The sequence below is a fragment of the Emys orbicularis genome, chromosome 4 (genome assembly GCF_028017835.1).
Source record: "Emys orbicularis isolate rEmyOrb1 chromosome 4, rEmyOrb1.hap1, whole genome shotgun sequence".
Lineage (NCBI taxonomy): Eukaryota > Metazoa > Chordata > Testudines > Emydidae > Emys > Emys orbicularis.
This window is the reverse complement of record NC_088686.1, coordinates 121,898,679-121,914,556: the sequence shown is the minus strand read 5'-3', so window position 1 is coordinate 121,914,556 and position 15,878 is coordinate 121,898,679. Positions and strand designations below refer to the sequence as shown.

At 42.7% G+C, this 15,878-nt stretch overlaps 1 protein-coding gene across 1 annotated transcript in view; it reads right to left on the bottom strand.

Moving 5' to 3' along the window:
- USH1C (USH1 protein network component harmonin) overlaps window positions 1-15,878 on the bottom strand; it is a 91,110-nt gene that overhangs the window by 72,061 nt on the left and 3,171 nt on the right. Inside the window, exon 4 of the mRNA XM_065403359.1 lies at window positions 15,621-15,759. Coding sequence (XP_065259431.1) covers window positions 15,621-15,759 — 139 coding nt within the window. The remainder of the gene's footprint in view (window positions 1-15,620; window positions 15,760-15,878) is intronic.

The following is a 15,878-nucleotide window of genomic DNA, read 5'->3' as shown; positions in this document are numbered from 1 at the left end:
AGTATCCTGTCTTCTGATAGTGGCCAATGCCAGGTGCCCAGAGGGAATGAACAGAACAGTTAATCATCAAGTGATCCATCCCATCGCCCATTCCCAGCTTCTGGCAAACAGAGGCTACGAACATCATCCCTGCCCATCCTAGCGAATAGCCATTGATGAACCCTATCCTCCATTAACTTATCTAGTTCTTTTTTTAACCCTGTTATAGTCTTGGCCTTCACAACATCCTCTGGCAAGGAGTTCCACAGGTTGACTATGCAATGTGTAAAAAAATACTTCCTTTTGTTTGTTTTAAATCTGCTCCCTATTAATTTCATTTGGTGACCCCTAGTCCTTGTGTTATGAGGAGGAGTAAATAGCACTTCCTTATTTACTTTCTCCACACCAGTCATGATTTTATAGACCTCTATCATATCCCCCCTTAGTCATCGCTTTTCCAAGCTGAACAGTTCCAGTCGTATTAATTTCTCCTCATATGGGAGCCATTCCATACCCCTAGTCATTTTTTGTTGCCCTTTTCTGAACCTTTTCCAATTCCAATACATCTTTTTTGAGATGGGGCGACCACATCTGCACGCAGTATTCAAGATGTGGGCATACCATGGATTTATATAGAGGCAATCTGATATTTTCTGTCTTATTATCTATCCCTTTCTTAATGATTCCCAACATTCTGTTTGCTTTTTTGACTGCCAGTGCACATTGAGAGGATGTTTTCAGAGAACTATCCACAGTGACTCCACGATCTCTTTCTTGAGTGGTAACAGCTAATCTAGACCCCATCATTTCATATGTATAGTTGAGATTATGTTTTCCAATGTGCAGTACTTTGCATTTATCAACATTGAATTTCCTCTGCCATTTTGTTGCCCAGTCAACCAGTTTTGAGAGATCCTTTTGTAGCTCTTCGCAGTCTGCCTGGGACTTAACTATCTTGAGAGTTTTGTACCATCTGCAAATTGCCACCTCACTGTTTACCCCTTTTTCCAGATCATTTATGAATATGCTGAATAGAACTGGTCCCAGTACAGACCTGTTGGGGACACCACTATTTACCTCTCTCCATTCTGAAAACTGACTATTTATTCCTACCCTTTGTTTCCTATCTTTTAACCAGTTACCAATCCATTAGAGAACCTTCCCTCTTATCCCATGACAGCTTAATTTGCTTAAGAGCCTTTGGTGAGGGACCTCCTCAAAGGCTTTCTGTTTGTTTTGGATCAGTTGAAACAGTTTGTTCTCACAAAATCAAAAATGTTTTGTTCTGATTTCAACTTTTTATATTATAATGTAATATAAGAATTTTATAATATAATAAAATCAATTTTAAAACAAAGTTGTTTTGAATAAAAAAAGTCAAAATGTCTTGTTCTAATAAGGTCAAAACAGAACATTTTGACCTTATCCGAAAACTTCTTTTGCAATTTTTTTCAAAACAAATTTTGATCTGAGTCAACATGTCCCCACAAAAAGTCCTGATTTCAGTTAAACAGCATTTTCCAACAGAAAACCATTATGTTGAAAAATATTCAGCCAGCTCCATCACTAATGCAGAGCTATGTGAAAATGATCAATTGCTACTGTATCGCATCCACCCCTTTTCTGAATTTAAGCAGTCATCAAGTTGTCTTGGCTGTATTGTGGCTATTATGCACTGTACTAATTCAAATTTCAGTGCATCCTTCATCTAGTCTTCACTTTTTCACTTTCCTGATCACCACCCACTTTTTTTGGTTCACAGATCTCCAGATCTTGCAGAAAGAGTCCTGCACAATTCTTTGCCTTCCTTACTTATGCATCCAAACATGGGTTTCTCCATGCTTATTCATGTTGAAACTCTGGACTGATATGGCTAACATCAACCATAATGGGGTGTAAAGAATTTTCCTCTGCTTGATTCCAGGACCATTTCTACCCATGCTCCCATTAACACGCTCCGCTTAGGCAGGGCCGGCTCTGGCTTTTTTGCCGCCCCAGGCAAAAAAGCCTCCGGGGGGAGGGCGGCGAGCCCCGGCGGGGGCTCCGCTCTCCCCCCGGCGGCCGGGGGGAGGGCGCCAGGGGGGAGGGCGGCCGGAGCCCTGGGAGGAGGGCGGCGAGCCCCGGCGGGGGCTCCGCTCTCCCCCCGGCGGCCAGGGGGAGGGCGGCCAGAGCGCCGGGGGCAGGGCGGCGAGAGGGCGGCGAGCCCCGGCGGGGGCTCCGCTCTCCCCCCGGCGGCCAGGGGGAGGGCGGCCAGAGCGCCGGGGGCAGGGCGGCGAGCCCCGGCCGGGGCTCCGCTCTCCCCCCGGCGGCCAGAGCGCAGGGGGCAGGGCGGCGAGAGGGCGGCGAGCCCCGGCCGGGGCTCGCCGCTCTCCCCCCGGCGGCCGGGGGGAGGGCGCCGGGCCCAGCCGTAGCCCCGCTCTCCCCGGCGGCCGGAGCGCCGCGCCGCCCCCCTCCAGGTGCCGCCCCAAGCACAAGCTTGGTGGGCTGGTGCCTGGAGCCGGCCCTGCCCTTAGGCAACCACAAACTAATCCTCAGAGAGGAGGGCATGCAAGTGACCATCAAGAAATTCTTTTACAACAAACTACAAACATTACAAACAATTTACAATTGTTCTTCCCAGCTGCCTGGGGCTGCAGTGGTGCCAGGCCCTGGAACTGAGGGCAATTCTAAGTGCTCCTTCAGCTGATGCCCAGGCAGGGTGGAGAAGGCAGCAGCCTGTCTGCAATACAGAGATATACGGAGTTTACAGGTCAGGAAGACAGACAGGAGTGAGGGGTGGGAGGAGCATCATCCATCCTGCACAGTGAATGAGGGAAGGATCCTGCAGAAAAAATACTATGTAATCGTGTAAATAGAGATTGTATCATAATGCACAAATTACAAACATTTTATTATTTATTTATTATTATTACTCCCTACTTCCAAAGTATTTTGCTTGATCTCTACAAGCAACACAACTAAATTCCTTGGGTCTATTTCTGGTCTGATCTTCCATGGCTGTCCCCATAAACTGTGCTAATATGTATTACTGTTAATAATGAACATTTATATAAAATGCGTCATTGAAGTCAATGGAAATTTTGCCATTGACTTCAAGGAGCAGGACGGTGCTCTTACCATCAAAATGTTGTGTGGCGTTTTACAGAAAAGACATTCACATATGGATATTGTTTGTAGCGCCACCTATAATTAAGTTTGCTTCACACCTTCCATTTTAAGCCCCTATTTTCAGTTGCACGTAACTTTGACAAACATCAACTGTTTGAGCTGAAATTTTCCATGCCAGGTGTCTGCCTGAGGCTGATTTTTTTGTGTGAAAGCTTCAGTAAAAATGGTTCAGCTGGTTCAGAGAACAAAATTAGGGGAAAATATGTTGTTTCATCAATGTTTAAAACAGTCATACAACTGTTTCATTTAGAGGCTCTCGCACACCTATGATTTGGAGCAGGTATTGAACTTTGGCAATGGAACAGGGGTGTTACCCAGATGCTTAGTTGAGGTTTGTCACCCTGATTCCATCTGTACCAGACATGCTCCATCACAGGGCTGCAGAGACTGAGCAGGACTTTGCCTGCAATTGTTCTTCCCAGCTGCCTGGGGCTGCAGTGGTGCCAGGCCCTGGAACTGAGGGCAATTCTAAGTGCTCCTTCAGCTGATGCCCAGGCAGGGTGGAGAAGGCAGCAGCCTGTCTGCAATACAGAGATATACGGAGTTTACAGGTCAGGAAGACAGACAGGAGTGAGGGTGGGAGGAGCATCATCCATCCTGCACAGTGAATGAGGGAAGGATCCTGCAGAAAAAATACTATGCAATCGTGTAAATAGAGATTGTATCATAATGCACATACATGAGGACGCCACATTAAAGTTCCACAGGCAACCTTAACTCTGGCATTTCCTAACTTTTGAAAGCTTGACTTTACACCCTTAGCTTTCTTTTTAATGTAGGGAGGTTGGGTTTTTTTAAATGTAATAATACGTCATTCTATTCAATGGGCCAGATTCTACCACTTTTACTCATACTGAGAATTATTCCTGATTTCACTGGGACTAGAGTAAGGTACTACTGCCATGCTTACTCATGTTGAAACTCTGGTCCGGTATGGCTATAAAGACTTAACTGTGCAACCCTTCCTCTAGTGCAGTGGCTCTCAAACTTTTGTACTGGTGACCCCTTTCACATAGCAAGTCTCTGAGTGCAACCCCCCTTATAAGTTAAAAACACTTTTTTATATATTTAATACTATTATAAATGCTGGAGGCAAAGCGGGGTTTGGGGTGGAGGTTGACATCTTCTGACCCCCCATGTAATAACCTCACGACCCCCTGAGGGGTCCCAACCCCAAGTTTGAGAACCCCTGCTCTAATGGGTGAGGACATGCTCACCTGTTTTCATTAATGGGACTCCTTGTGTCACTTTATCATGTCTTCCTATGGTAGCCTCCTTGGGGCAAAGAACATTTTATTTTGCCTCTAAAGTGCCATGCATACCTCTGACACTGTACAATAACAATAGCATATGCTGATAGACTGAGTGTAATTGCCTCAATCGTCTCATTATTGCTTTTTTAAAAACACTGATTGGATGATACACATAAAAGTACAGGATTCCTGAGGGAAATAAAGATGTTTTCACACACACAATGGAACAAATCCTGTCTGTTCACAACTATTAACTGATGTGCTTGCTCCACCTACTGGGCAAACAAAATCATCATCTAGGGGAAGATATGGGGTGGAGTTTTCAAAAGGATCAGAACTGGCTTAATGCTGCTTTCACTGAAGTCAGTGGGAGTTTTCCTATGGGCTTTAATAGGAAGAGAGCTAGGTCAGCACACAGCGCTTTGGAAATCCCATTCGCAGTCAAAAAAATTAAAATAGGTGGAGCCTCCAGTCTGGTCACCCAAATTTTTGCAGGACTACTCACTACATGGTTCCCACTACTGTCTACTTGACCCGTTCTTAAATAATCTGACCGAGATTACCTGACCCCACACTAGAGTTGTGGAGGTGTACATGGCAGTTTAGCATACATGGCAGATGCTCTGTGGCACCGTTGCTTGCCACAGATGCAAAGCTATAGAGGAATGGGCCAGGGAGGGATGCTCATTATCCTCCTTAAAGCCTAAGAGATAAATTTGAAGTGGCATTAACTCACGTGGTCTCCTTCACTCGGGAAAATAAAGGAGGCTTTTGGGGAAGCAGTGGCTTCTATTAGCTCTGGCAGCATGACTGCAATGGAGCTGCTAGGAAGCGCAGCAGGAGGGCTCAGAGATGGTGTGAAGGCACAGGGTTTCTGTGCAAAGGGAGCTGGAATTGTGCAGATCCTCTGGAGTCCACGCAGATCCTTTGGGAAGGGTCTGAGGAATCTGCAGGAAACCATTGCTTGTTTTAGGCAGGTGGGATAGGTGAGTGATCCCTGCCCCCCAGTGGAATGATTCTAGGAAAACTCAGTAATAGAATCTTTGCAAGGTTTTCACTCATCTCAGCCCTGCCTCCCATGACTATTTCTGTAGGTCCAGGCCTCGGTGTGTAACTATTTAACCATAAACATGGAATTTTAACCTCTTTGGACTTTTGTGTTTATCCCATGTATAATCTGTACGAAATAAACAATTTCCTTTTAGAATAAGTTATTTTCCATTGGGTTAAATGGAGCCTTGGTGAGACTCAAGATAAATCAATCCAAAAGAAAATAATTTCAGGCCTAGTGCTACACAAAATATCCTCCAAGCCTTGTGAGCCTTGCAAGTTGCAGAAAACTGTAGGTCATAGAAATCCAGTGTATTCAGAGAAAGGATGAACCTAGTGTGATGGAGTACAATGCCACATTGAAAAATCTCAGTTCTGTGGTAGCACACTGCAGAGTCACTTTGAGTTAGGTCTGGTCTAAACAGAATTTTTGCACTAGTATAACTCATGTCAATTAGGGGCGTGATTTATGTTTAAACTAACATAGTTATACTGGCATAAAGGTACCTTATTCTGGTATAGCTTATTCTCCTCTTGGTATGGGAATAGGCTATAGCAGTAGAACTGCATCCGCACCAGGGGGAACATACTGCTTTAATCATACCAGTGTCGTTAAAGCAGTACACCTTTTGTGTTTAGACAACCCCTTAGAGAGAATTCCCCATAACTTCTCCCAGACCTAGGGAACTTCAATGCCACAGGCACAAAGGAAACAGGAGGGAATCCATGACTAGGCTGATGTAACTTTCCTATGCAGCCACTTAATCATTTAAAAAAAAATTAAAATAGATAAATTAACCACTCGCCTCCCTCAGCACTGGTATGGAAGGCCTCTTATGACTGATGTTGTACTGTCTCTTTCATCCTTCTTTTTTCTTCCTCAAATATAATATTTTCTCTCTCACATTTTAGATCTTCAGACCTTTCACTGCTCTTCCTTGCTGAGCTTCAGAAATGAATTGAAAACCAGGGACAACCAATACCTTCCACTTGCAGGCCAGTTAGAAATTTCCCTGACTGATAGTGAGAAGGCAGAGAGAGACCCAACCCGGTGTTGAGGCATCAGGGGACTATGGCAAAGTATAAACTGACTTCAGCCACTTTTATTCCAAGTGTCCCCACACAGACTTGTAACAAAATAACTAAACTGATTTTAATTCACCCCTTTTGTTATTTTGGTGCAAGTATGAGTGAGGCCTGAGAGTCAAAAGCACCAGAGGCAGAACTCTGCCAGATCAAGCAGAATAAGACAGAGGAAAAATAACTTTTATTTTGGTTCTAGAAAGCATTTTTCATATTCTGTGTAGTCCTGAGTGCAAACATATTGATAATATTAGCGATCCTACAGGCTTACATTACAGTTGTTATATTCAACATGAGTTCATACCTAACTTTGGATAATTAGAAATTTATCAAGTAATTGTGCCCTGATAATTCTTTCAAAGACTTAAATCCCTCTCTTTAATCAATATGACACAGCTGTATAACTCCTATTGTACCTATCACATGCAGAGCTCAGCTCTCAGCTGTATATTTTTAAAATACGCTTAAGCCACATCTAAGCTGCATATTATCTGAAACACGGAAGATTTGCTTTCAATATTTCACCAGTGTGCTGCTGCATCATGCTAAAAAATAACCAAAGCAGGGATTCTAAGATTTTTTCGTGGGGTGAAACATATCCTAGTAGATAGCTCTGATCAAACAGTGCTTTTTGTTCCAAGAAAAAATGAAAACATCAATTTTTGTCATTTTAAAATGGAAAACCTTGTGTTACACAACTTTCTGTCCCAGAGTGCCCTCTTGCAATGCAGTGGAGCATTGCAACAGCTTTGCCTCAGTTTCCCCTTGGATTTCCATGACTCTACCCAATCACCCATGCCCTCCGGGCTGCTTTGGGGAGTGTGCCTTTGTGTAAGTCACATTTAGTCCCACACTCAGGCCTGTAAACACTTCTTCCTCTCCTTCTTCGCTTTGCCTCCAGGGTTCCTCTAAGAGCCTTCTCACTAAAATCTGTGAAAAGTCCTCTTTGTTCCCTCCTCAGTTCTGGGTGTCCTCCATATTCTCAGGCAAATCCTAGCCTTTTCTCTGGCCTTTGGTCCCAGGCTCACTCAGCCTCTTTCTTCAGCCCCTTGCCATAAGAGACCTAACAGCCACACCTGCTTTCCTTCACATCTTCCAGCAGAGAGACGCTGTGGATCTCCTCAGCCAGCCTGTCACAAAGGATTCGAGCCCTCAGGAAGGAGCAGTCAGCCTGCACACCTCCCCAGTCACCATCCTACTGCTGGGCTTTCTTCCTCTTAAGACCCACACCTTGTCCAGGTGTGGCAGGGCATGGCTAACCGAATGGGGCTAGCTAGCCCCAAGTCTTCTGGGCCCAAAAGGGGCAGTCCATCCTGTCACACCTTGGTTTTTCGCAGTTGAAAGCCCCAAATTTGTCAGTTTTCAGCAACTAAAATATGAAAATTGTTAAAATATAAACTAAAATATGAAAACAAAAAGTTCCCTTTTTAAATGAAAACTTGAAAAATCCCATCAAAATGCAACATTTCTTACACAAGTTTCCACTTTGATGAAACAGCCTGTCAAAGAGTATGCTTGCCTTGCACCGTCCCCTGCTGGATGAGCACAGCACTGCAGGTGCTCTCTACCTCAGTTTCTCCTCACACAGGTTTTCTGTCTCTCCCAGAAATTCATGTGGCTCAGCCCTCTGGCTGGGTCGCTCTCAGAGTTCAGTCCCTTTCCAGGGTAACAAAAGTCCAAAGAAAAGGTACTTCCATCCCACTTGGGTTTTTTTCTCAGTTGCCCCTCTGGGCTTTTTAAGTCTCCCTACTCTGGGATAGGCCACTGACCCACAGGAGACTTCCCTGGAGTACTTCCAGACCCTATTACAGGACCCAATTTTCTCCCTGTGGTACTTCCCAGAAATTGAGTTCTGTACCCTTTCATGAGGCCCTGGTGTTGTTCACACGGTCACCTGAGCCCAATTAGTCCTGCCCCTTAAGTTCAGAGGCTGCTAATTATGACACTCCAAGGGCTGATTAGTCCAAGGCCTCCTGGTTCTTAAAGAGGCAGGCCACCCTGTCCCATAACCATTGTTTGCTTACAACAAATTTCAAATGAAAAATTTCGACCAGCTCCAATAATAAAGGAATTGTCTTAGAGCTCACCTCCTTTCCTGTTTGAAATCCCGTGGATCACCTTCTTCTCCTCTTCACATTTGCTTACATTAAAACAGGGGTTCCCAAACTTGGTTCACGGCTCGTTCAGGTTAAGCCCCTGGTGGGCCACGAGATGCTTTGTTTACCTGAGTGTCCGCAGGTACGGCTGCTCGCAGCTCCCAGTGGCCACAGTTCACCGTTCCCGGCCAATGGGAGCTGCGGGAAACAGTGGCCCGGCCCGCGCTGCTTCCTGCAGCTCCCATTGGCTGGGAATGGCGAACTGCAGCCACTGGGAGCTGCAAGCGGCCATACCAGCGGACGCTCCAGGTAAACAAAGGATCTCGTGGCCTGCCAGGGGCTTACCTTGAACGAGCCGCGAACCAAGTTTGGGAACCACTGCATTAAAAGGAAGGGAAGCATGCATTTTTAGCTGTTTTTAATGGGACACATGATTTACATGCAGGTTTTGTATTGGTATAACTAATATCTGTTTTGGGAAAAAGTTAATCACACTATCTCCCCTTCCTATTTGTTCTGCTCCTCTGTCTTCCCCTGCACACACTTCTATGCTGCCTGGTCTCCTTTCCTCTTCTCTTCTGAACATTCCACACACTTGCCTGGTTTTCCTCTCCTACTGTACATCCCTGTTATTAGGTTTCCTTCTCTGCTGCACACGCTGACCAGCCACTTAATCTTTTTCTACTCTTGCTTTCCTGGACATGTTGTCTGACGTGCTGCTCTTGTCAGTCCCCTGCCACTTCTGGCTTTGCAGCTCCAATTCTACTGGTGCATCAAATCCCCGAGGGCCACGCTAGTTTATTTTCCTCCTATTTAGCTGCCATCCCTGGTAAAGGTAGCTAGGAGAAAGGGTCCTCCTTGTCTCCAGTTGCATTTTCTGATCTCCAGCCTCTTCACACAATGCACAATATTGGAGGTGTTCCTAAGGGAGGGGATGTAGGGCAGTAGCTGGGGCCTCCTTATGTTCTGGCTATTCCTGACTGCTGGACTGGCCCAAATTAGGGCAGCCTTCAGGCTACTTCAATCTGCATTAGGGGCCAAAATGGCCCTAGCTGCTCCGAGACCAGGAGAGGTGCAAAGGTGATGTAAAGTCACTTCTCCTTGAGCCCTCTGTTGTGCTTAACTCAAGAAGAGGGATAACCTGATCTTCTTGTGTTTCAACCCTGATTTACAAGGACCAATTGTAAGGTTGAAAATCGTTCACTTTCCATGCATATTCTGCCCTTGGCATCTCTGATCAGATTGTAAACAAAGCTCTGCATTCCCAATTTTGATGATGGTTTTCATGACCTAGAGCAGTGGTTCTCAAACCTTTTGTATTGGTGACCCCTTTTACACAGCAAGCCTCTGAGTATGACCCTCCTTATAAATTAAAAATGGGGGTTTTAATTTAATTTTTATTTAACAGGGGCTTGGTCCTGTCAACCCCCACATATGGCCATGCTCAGGGGTGACAGCCCCATGGAGCTGACAGCTTGCGACCCCCTGAGGTGTCATGACCCCCAATTTGAAAACCCCTGACATAGAGGCTTCAAACTGGAATCAGAATCACCAACTCTTTTTCACATAGACCACAAAACCACCATCTGACTGTAACAATTTTCAATCACCAGTGGCTGCGGTCAAATCAAAATCAGTGACCTAGAGATTAAAGTCTTCATTATCCCATTACAAATCCCCTGAGTCAACAAGACCTCATTTTAATTGATTCATGGTCTTAAAACAAAACAAAAAACAATGCAGGCCTTTTCACTGAGTTTAAAGTAACGGCCCTGAAATATATGCTTCAGGGATCCATATTCTAGCACCTCCTGATTATTGTACGTATTTAACCAGTTATTAGTTAATGTATTAAAAACTTTTCAGTCAACGGAACATTGCTTACACCAATGCTGAAATTGAGCCACTCTCTTTAATAAATTGTACCTAGCAGTTCTAATGTACATTATTAGTTAGATAATCTGCTCCAGTGAAATCTAATGCTGTGTTAGGAGACGCATAGGCATATAGTGCCCCCTACTCCAGGGTAGTCGTTATGGCCTGGAAAAAGAGGGAATGGCCAAACCATTGCTGTGCTTTGTCTGTTTCATGAATTAAAGGCTTCAAATCAAGATTGGATGTATTTTTTAAAAGATATGTTCCTCCACAAGATACATGGCTCAGTGCAGGAGTGGTGGGTAAATTCCTACAGCCTGTGCTATTATGAAGGTCAGACCAGACCATCATATTGGTCCCTTCTGACCTTAAAAATCTATGAATAGTGTCCTGTCAAAACATTTACAGAATTCTTAACATTGGTGGAAGTTATGTCTGCACACAGAGAGGAACTATTTAAATGCTTTTCTGAAAGGGTGAACATATGCTGAACGCTGGGAAGATGCCCTTATTTCAGCATTCCTTTACTTTCTTGTGTCATTATGTTAGTTTGCTATTTGCTTTTGTTTTAATTCAACCTCCTTCCGATCTATTTTGAATCCTTACATGTTTGAGATCAATAGCACAGTTTCAGGATACTGAACGGTTAGCCTACTTCTTTATGGGGTTAAGTCACACTCAGGTGAGTCCAAAAGCAATAGTTCCTTCTAGGTTGTCTCAACATGGCTCTTGCCATTCTAGTAGCAATACTAAAGCCCCGACTTAAACTTACAAAACCAAGGAAGTTCAGAATTAAGACTGATACCGCCATGTTTTTTTGTCCCATTGAGCCCAATTATTACAAACACACAGCATGTAGCATCTCTCATTAAAGAAGTGATATAAAGATGGGATATCTGGCCAGGTTTTCAGTTTTCAATCAGTTTCCTTCTCTATTACCTTACATCCTGTGTAGTCATTTACAATATGCAAAGTGAGAGTGCCATGTGTGTAAAATGGAGTGACAGTGTTTTTTCAAGGTGCAAGCCAATGGAGAATTAGGCTGTATAGTGCATTCTATATACTTGTCAACACAACCAATGCATTGTAGAAAAATTTCTAATAAAGGCTGTAACAGCATGAAGTTAGATAATACCTTTATTTTGCCTTTACATTTCAAGAAAGAGAACTTGCGTCATGATTAAAATAAGATAGTCATGCTGACCGTTTCAAATTTCTGTTTTTGTATATTTTTTCCCCTTTCATTATTCATACTAATCTCAAACCCTTTCTTTTCAAGAGAATCCTCATAGATATGAGTATCTGAGAAAGCAGGACAAAACAGAAAAGAAACAATAAAACATGAAAAGGATAAGTGCTCTTCATTCAGAAAAATCAAGACGTCATAGTAAAAAGGTCAAAACTTCAAATGTTTCAGTCGAATTCCTTGACTATACAAACATTTAGAAATGCAAAAACCACTTCAAGGAATAATCATCATGAGAAATGAATTAGGATAAAAAACAGGGGCTAAAACTGATTTTATGATAAAAGATCATTAAACCTTTTCTCAGACTGCATTTTTGGAATAAAAAAGTGTAGAGATTTAGCTAAATAATGCAGATGGGTGAAATTTCAGAAGCAGTTGGCTTTACCATGAGACAGCAATTTAGAACAATGAACAGCCTGTCAATTCTCCTTATTCACTTGGTTTTAGAAAGTGGCTAGTGCCGCCTATTATGGAGGCACCTTAAGCTGATCCTTACCACATAATATCAACAAACCCAAGCCAGACAGTTAGATTAGCGGCAAAACACCATCTGTTCATATTAATACATATAATCGAAGTCTAACACATTCACGGTAACATATTCAGGGATTTTTTTTTCTTTGTTCACACTTTGCCTTTGTCTGAGAAACATAAATGGAGTTCTGAACTACTGTGTGCCTGGCTCAGAGCTCCTCTGAAGACTCACAAGAGACAATGAATCAATGTGGAATACTAGGGCAATCAAATATTAGGTGAAGCTATCGCTGCCCTTCCCACTTGTACTTTCACCAAGAAGAATGAATGGGTTGCCTTAACAAGCTTCGATCTTCCAAGAGCACAGCATCTGAGTGCATTTCTGAATCAAGATTGGCTGAAAATAACCTTACCTAGACTGCATCAAATGATTGGTATTGGTTTGAGACAACTGGCGAATAGGAGACAAATGATTAGTAGTACTATATGAATGTTCTAGTTCGACAGCTTATACAGTTGCCATTATGTTCATTACTGTTCAGTCACATTGGTATCTTCCAGATGTGACTGTCCTCTTCATTCATTGCAAGAACAGAGAAAGCAAGACAGATAAGAGTAAAAACACCTCTAATGAATTGTCCCCAGGTTGAGAATGCATGCTCCCCTTTCCGAATGTCTAGAGCAGCTCATACAGCTAGCTCCTGAATGGTACATTAAGATCTGCTTCTGGTGTTCCTCTCCTAGCAAATTCCTGATGGAGAAGTGAGTTGTTGATTGACCACAGTCCACAACAAGTGTGCCTCAGGCTTGTATCTCTTGACGAATTTTTCTTTGACACCCGCCATGAAGGAGAGCTACAAAATTAAGATCTTGGAGCAGAATCACTTTCTCTATATCACTAGATTGGACTAATCTAACAGTGACTCTGATTTAGTAGATGGATATATATGTACACATGAACATTTGTTTAAATCTTTAAAAAAAAAAAAAAAAAAGTCTGGGTGAGTTACCTGAATTGGGCAGGCCAATTGTAACTACTTAGCCTGTGATGCACATGAATCTTCAGGAGCGGAAGGGGATTGTAAGAAGGTGCACTTTTTTATTGTATTCAATTTAAATATAAAATTAAGAAGTACCTAATCTGATGCATTTTGGGAAAATATTAAATACAATCCATAGAAGCCAGCACATCCAGCAACTTAGTCCCCACACAATCAAAATTAGCCAGACAAAATAAATCATCCTACTCACAGACATCAACCCTTACTGCACTCCCCTCCAGTTAGATAGTTTAAGCATTCTTATTTCTGATAGAGAGAGGTCCAGCATATGGCTTGATAGACATTTTCATTCACAATTTTCTCTCTTTCACCCAGTCAAGATGTGTATGTGAACAAGGAGGAGGAACAAGAAATGATGCACATTTTTCTACTCTTCATTTGGTATTTGTGACGGTGTGCCCCATAAGGCTTTATGGAAATATGCTTATGAATGTATATATGACATAACTAGAATATGTTTTTTTGCTACATATGCCATGTAACATATTTATGTAAAGGTTATGATCTACTGAGTCTATTAAACCTATTTGTATACACGTATCATTTTTGTACTTGAGGTTAGGAATATCGGCTGTATACCTACTTGATAGCCTTAGTAAAGCATTTGGTCAGCTTCTTGAGAAAGGGGTGTGCAAATTAAGTGCCCCATCAAGAACCACTTAGGCCAACAATGAACTCGAAGATGCCAATCCACATCGGAGCCTTCCCAGGAATGTGGCTTGGCAGGTAAGACACTCAGTCATGCATGGACATGTGACTTGCCCATGTGACTCCAAAACTCCATCTTGGAGCTGGACTTTGCATAGGAGAGAGGAGGGGGTCTCCACCCACAAGAGAAAGTCTACTTAAACCCCTGGGAGACTCCTCCATTTGGTCTTCAGCTGGCTAAAGAGATAGTCTCTCCACCCCCAAGACTACCTGAAAGAGACTGGAACAAAGGACAGTAACTACAGGGGGTGTGAGTGATTGCTGGACCCAGACTAGAAGGAGACTAGTCTGTAAAAGGAAACTTACTGGAACTGGTGAGGTTTTTATCTGTACTCAGTTGTCTTACTGTATTAGACTCAGACTTGCGTGTTCTATTTTAATTTACTTGGTAATTCACTTTGTTCTGTCAGTTACTACTTGGAACCACTTAAACCCTACTTTCGGTATTTAATAAAATTACTTTTTACTTATTAATTAACCCAGAGTATGTATTAATACCTGGGGGGGGGGGGGGGAACAGCTGTGCATCTCTCTCTATCAGTGTTATAGAGGGCGAACAATTTATGAGTTTACCCTGTATAAGCTTTATACAGGGTAAAACGGATTTATTTGGAGTTTAGACCCCATTGGGAGTTGGGCATCTGAGTGTTAAAGACAGGAACACTTCTGTAAGTTGCTTTCAGTGAAGTCTGCAGCTTTGGGGCACGTGTTTCAGACCGTGGGTCTGTGTTGGAGCTGACGGGCGTGTCTGGCTCAGCAAGACAGGGTGCTGGGGTCCTAAGCTGCCAGGGCAGGAAAGCAGGGGCAGAAGTAGCCTTGGCACATCAGTTGGCAGGTCCCAAAGGGGTTTCTGTGATCCAACCCGTCACAGTATTATCCCCCTTTTCTTTGTAAATCACCACATCCATATTTTATGTTTTCAAAAGAACTGGTCTTACTGCATTATTTATCACAGGAATTTATCCACAGAAGAAGCTATTATTATGTGTTTTTATAGTACCTAGTGCACTTGGGTTCTAACCTGGTTGTTGCTTTTAGACATTACTACAATATAAATATTAAACAATAGTAAGATATAAATGGAATTTAAAATTAAAATCTAATTGCACTGAAGAAATTATTTCCTTATTAGGCAAAATTTAAACTTTTAGTTGTTATTCCTGATTTTCATTGTTTATCCTTTATTTTAAGTGCTGTGTCCTATATTTATTAGGCTTTTGGCAACTTGAAAGGTTCTTATTTTTCCAGTTAGAGAAGATCTTCTGTTGAATGTATTTTACATATTCGATATTGCTGGGTGAATATGCTGGGTAAAGCGTGAATGCTGGTGCCTCGCATAATCCTCCTTTTATACCATTCTTCAGAATTGGCATATACAATCAAACATGAAAAATAATTTTTGGTTTACATAATAAGGGGTTGGGAGGAAGAGGAAAATTTTAATAGCACTGGCTGATTTACCACATTTCATGAACTTGATTAAAAAGGAAAAAAGACTTAAAAGCGCAAGGTTCTTAGTGACAGTTACATAAGGAGATTAAAGAACATTTCTGACTGGATTCTTTCCTCAGATCATAATAAGAGGGCTTGTTGCAGCAGTATGACCAAGAATGTGTTTTCTTACCTGAAGCCCAACACTGTCTGCTTGTCCACCTTTAATTAGTTGGGAGATAAAGAGGCCACAAGTAAATTCCAGTCCTCCTCGCACACTTATTCCAAGCCCTTCAGGATGCAAACGATCCAGTCTCACTTCCTTCAGCTTTCTGTAAACGTATTAATGTATCGTAATGAACAACATCATAACAAGTTGTGACAACTGAAGCTTCATTTTAAGCATTTTTAGTTACTGCTTAAAATATTTTCAGCTGTCAAGCTTAGACCT